Source organism: Salvia miltiorrhiza, chromosome 6, assembly GCF_028751815.1.
Source record: "Salvia miltiorrhiza cultivar Shanhuang (shh) chromosome 6, IMPLAD_Smil_shh, whole genome shotgun sequence".
NCBI lineage: Eukaryota > Viridiplantae > Streptophyta > Magnoliopsida > Lamiales > Lamiaceae > Salvia > Salvia miltiorrhiza.
Genome location: NC_080392.1, coordinates 44,283,780 through 44,289,055, shown reverse-complemented (window position 1 = coordinate 44,289,055; position 5,276 = coordinate 44,283,780). Strand labels below are relative to the sequence as shown.

The window sequence follows — 5,276 nt, the reverse complement described above, 5'->3', positions numbered from 1 at the left end:
GAGTAAACTGGGATAATAATTACCTTGAATGATGCTTGGTTGATGTTCTGCTATGTTATGAATGGTGATCTTGCTTCGTTTAAAATCCTTTGCAGCTGCTAAGGATTTTAGGTAAGTGAGGATGCCTTTTAAAGGGAGTAAATACTGAACTTAAGGAGAGGCTGATAGTGTGAAAAGATGGTGAATAGTGCGGCTAAATTGAGGCGTGGTTGAAGAATTTAAGTGATGAGATTTTCTGCTGACAATTGAGATTTGTCTGTTGAAATTTTTCTTTGACTATGTAGAGTGGAAAAATAAAAGCTAAGCACGAGTGAGAATAGAGTGGCTGAGGGAGCATAGCGTGCTAAATTTAATACACGGAAAAATATCTAAATTAATAACGTAGATTTAATTCTTCACAAGCCGGAATAAATTCACGACTCGAGAAATAAAAATAGAAAAATAATTCTATTGTAATTAATAAATAACATGACTTAACTAAGTCAGTTATGAATCTGAACTGAATCATTATTGGCTTACTCAATAATTCTCATCGTGGTTTTACTCTCGCGAAGCTAACTGGCGTAGAAATAAAATAATAACCTTGCTTCAATTAGAAAATAATCCAGTGTCATAAACTGAATTTAAATCATAATTATTTACTGGGCTTGATTTACTGAAATATTACTGGATTTAAGTATAATAAAAGAGCGGGTTGTTACATTATCTCTCGTAGAATTTGCTTATAACAAACAGTTATCAAGCAACATTTGGAATAATCCAGATGAGGCCTTGTATGGCCGAAAATATAGTTCATCACTTTACTGAGATGAAGTGGGTGAAAGAAAGCTGTTAGGTCCTGAACTGGTCCAACAGATGGTTGAGAAGGTCGACCACATCAAGCAAAGAATCAAAGAAGCTCAAGATAGACAAAAGTCTTACGCCGATAAACGCCGATCGGAGTTAGAATTCAATGTTGGGGATCGAGTTTTCCTCAAAGTTTCTCCCTCAAAGGGAGTTATACGTTTCAGAAAGAGGGGCAAGTTACGACCCCGTTATATAGGACTTTTTGAGATCCTAGATAAGATAGGCCCTGTAGCCTATAGGTTGGCATTGCCACCCAGTATTGGAGACGTGCACAATGTGTTTCATGTCTCTCAGTTAAGAAAGTATGTGTTTAATCCAAAGCATTTGATTAAGCCAGATAAAGTAGTCCTAGTCAGGACTTAAGTTATGAAAAAAAACCAGTCCAGATACTGGATCGCAAGGTTCAAGTTTTATGAGACAATAATTTTGTTCTCATCATGAAGTGGAACCATCACAGGATGGAAAAGGCCACAAAAGAAATAAATGAAATGAAAGTCAAGTATCCCAAGCTAGAATACCAGATATGTAATTTCGGGGACGAAATTTTTTTTTTAAGGAGGGAGGGATGTAATACCCCGTTTCCTCGAGCTAAGTTTAGAATAATTTTGAACTTAGATTTAAGATGATTCACGCCGGAATGAGAAAAAGAATTTATTTTTAATTCCAACAAAAATGATTTACAAAAACATTTGTAAATTTAGTTATTGAATTTATATGCATTGCATATTTATTTAATTTAGCATTCAAACATTTTCACGAGCTTTTACTTAGTAAACCCTGAAGAATTATTACAGTTTTCATAGTACAACCCGGAAGATTTTTTTTATTTTATTTTACTCCTACTCCCACCTACTCTTTTTTTAAAAAAAAAAAATCAACATCACCACCCACTTCCACCACCAACATCACCACCCACTTCCACCACCATACCTTTCAATCATTCAATCAGGGAGCGGATCCCCTACTGTGGAATAAACACAGCACCAGTTACTGTGCTTTAAAACACAGCCGTTTTACTCCACAAACAACAGCTTTTAATTTTTTATAATTTCTTTAACTAAAGTCGTTTTTCTTCTCAATAAGCGTGGAACCCATTTTATTTTAGGAGTAGTTCTTTCCACATACAGTACAAAGCGTGGAACCCATTTCTTTTTCTTCTCAATATCTGCAAGCTTCTCTCTTTCTTAAGCAACATTGTAATGCTTCTAATGCAATATATTTTCTTCCACTGCTGCAAGCTTCTCAATATTACTTTTTCCAATATTTCTTTTTCTTCTCAATATTACTTTATTTAAAATAATTATTTCCAAACACAGTACAAAAAATACAAAAAAATCATTAGAGCAATTCAGAAAAGATCAATATCAGAAAACTCCATCCTTTTGTTTTCTCCTTCTGTATATGATCAATATCAAAGTATCATTAGAACAATTCAGAAAAGATCAATACAGAAATAATTCTTTTTCTCCCTATATGAAAACCTCAATGAAACCATTACATATATGCTATATTTCTTGAAAGATAGAACTATTAAGATCGTGCAAAAATATGAGTATCCAACAAAAAACCATAATTACTTTATGATTCATAGAATCCACAATAGTTGAGAACCTTTACTTTTTGCCTCAAACTCAAAAGAATATGACAAATTATATCCCACAAAAGGTATTCATATTAGCATACAAATAGATGAGTAAAGACTAGTTAAAAAAATTACAAGAACTCAAGTTTCAAAAATCTTGATCTTGAATATTGACACTAGATGTATCTCCATTGAAATACATTCCATCAACATAATGTAAAGATTGATGAAGGGGTGCCTATATGAAAAAAAAACAGACGAATTAATGAGCAATTATACAAACTATATGCTATAAAATTAATCTTTCTTACCGTCAACAAATCGGTGAAGCTAAATTGATTTGTGGCTCTTTGAAGGCACACATTAGGTTCTGGAGGTGTCGAACAAGAAGCGGATAGTGCACTTTTTGCTCCAAGATTCTACAATAATTATAAAATATTTATCATATAAGCAATCAATAAACTTAAAAGTATAACAAGTCTACATACCTTCACTCTATGATTTGTTTTGTTTCGCTTTGACTGAAGTTCTACCCAACTCTTTAGTCGTTTCGACCCTTTCATTCCAATTCTTTGTTTGAATCCTCTTGATGGCATAGAAGAGATTGATGGAGAGGTCCTCACACTATTCTTATTTTCTTGGCCATCCTCCATTAAACGCATTTCCATCACTTTCTTACTCAAATCATGCATTGTTTCATGCACCAAGGAAAATGTTGATGGGTAAATACAAGCTTCAGTTGCCAATCTTATAAGCATCCGGCATAATTTTCGATACCTCTCTGTACTTTGTAATTTAGGATCTTCTTCAACTTCATTACCTACATAGTCTTGTACTACACCACTCCTAGCTTCTCTTGTCCACCTTTTCAAAATATAATGCTCCGGAAGTATTTTTATATCCATCACATCATACACTTTCACAATATGACAACATATTAATCCAACCATCTCAAATCTTCGACAACTACATATAAGCATCTTTGTATTAGGATCATGTGTCACCCTCCATTCTCTATCATGATTGATCAATCCAATAACATATTCAAAGGATGATGGAGTTTCTTGTTTATGCTTTATGTAGGCAGCTGCAAATAAAACAAACTCTTTTTGAAATAGATCAAAGACAGATGGAGTATAAACCTTGGAAAGTTGTTGCAACATCGGAGAACTCTCTAAACTCAATCTAGGCAATTTCTGGCGTGCTTCAAAATCACACCTTAGCTCACTATATCTCTTCTCCTCCACAACCTGCTCAAAATTATTAAAAAATTGCATAATGTTCAAGTTGGGCTTCATGCACTTCTTGATATCGGAATTGACACTCTCACTAAGTTGTGTGCTTCTCATCCCAAGCGTGAACGCATTCATGTAGCAACCAGCCCATTTCTCCTTTACACTATAAACATGTTTCAACCATGTGTTGTCTTGGAGACTATATTGTGTCAATAAGCTACTCCAAGCCTCCTCAAATTGGGCCTGATCATCAAAGCTATACATACATCTCTTAAAATCTGTTAAAAAACGTGATCCTTCTTTCATCAAATTTCCTAAGTGTTTGATGCCATTTTGCATTAAGTGCCATGTACATAATCCATGAGCTGTCTCGGGCAGTACCTCGTGTAAGGCCTTTGCCATAGCTTGATCTTGATCTGTAAAGACAGTGAACGGCTTTTTTTGCTTGTGAGCTTCCAAAAAAGTTTCGAACAACCATTTGAATGACGCCGCCGTCTCATCATACAAAAGTGATGCGCCAAAAATCACAGCTTTTCTATGATGATTGAAACCTGAAAATATAGCTAACGGTCTATTTGCACGATTCGTGCAATATGTGGTATCTAATGACACAACATCACCAAAATACTCATAGTCTATCAACATTCTTGCATCTGCCCAAAACACATTAGTTATCTGCTCTTCCATATCCATCTGATTAGCATGATAAAATGAAGGATTTTCAGATAACTTTTGTTGAAAATATCTCATTAGACAACCGGCTTCACCATATACCATGCTTCTTTGCCTTTTAGAACGTAGATAATTCTTAGCATCCAACATGGTGTAACCAATGCCATCTCTCCCCCCTGCTCTTCTAATCAACAAATTATAAGCTGATTTCTGTCTGAGTCCAGCATCCTCTGCCAAATCAATCTCATGTGCTTGAATTTCTGTTATTTTACGTTGGGAAGACAACATATGAACTGTCTCGGGAAGATGGAGAGGATGATTGTGTTCTTCAATAAACTCATTTATTTTATACTTACCATCCATGTAAGTGACTCCCAATCTTACTTTACAATCTGTTCGGGTTTCAAGTCGAGGATTGAGTGCCAAAGAATCTCTTTTGTCTGCTTTACGAATACCCTCCTTACAACAAACATATTTGTATGATGTTATATGACCAGTTTTCTTGTTCTTGTTACTGTAATGTTTTCTCACTCCAAATCCTGATTTCCCTCCATATTGCACCCAAAACATCCAAACCTCATCCAAGCTATCAAATTGCATACCAATTCTAGGCTTCAACTCTAAATCTGAACTAAAATCCATTAATAAAATTGGTGCAACAATTGTCTGTCACATAAAAAAAAAAAATTAAAATACACACAATATTAATAACTACATCAACTAATATGCAATTACACAATAACAAAAAGAAGTTACGAAAGCAGCCTTAAAACTCTTAAGTTCACGTGAGTTATTTCATTATTTGTCATTGAGCTTCTTCCATTGTCATCTAGGTGATATATTTAAAAATGAAAAAACTTGTAAATCCAACACAGTATTTTTCATGTGAAATTACATCAACTATTAATTTTAATTTTCAGTATATAAATGATAAATTACAT

The 5,276-nt window shown here is 34.2% G+C and overlaps 1 protein-coding gene across 1 annotated transcript; it reads right to left on the bottom strand.

Moving 5' to 3' along the window:
* Nucleotides 1-2,833: 2,833 nt before the first annotated feature.
* LOC130991017 (protein FAR1-RELATED SEQUENCE 5-like) lies at nt 2,834-4,996 on the bottom strand. The gene has a single exon (XM_057915218.1). The coding sequence runs from the start codon at nt 4,975-4,977 to the stop codon at nt 2,857-2,859; it is 2,121 nt and encodes a 706-aa protein (XP_057771201.1). The 5' UTR covers nt 4,978-4,996; the 3' UTR covers nt 2,834-2,856.
* Nucleotides 4,997-5,276: the final 280 nt, after the last annotated feature.

Bases quoted from the DNA above. Each gene is read 5' to 3' on its own strand.
- LOC130991017 (XM_057915218.1), bottom strand. From the start codon at position 4,977: ATGGATTTTAGTTCAGATTTAGAGTTGAAGCCTAGAATTGGTATGCAA.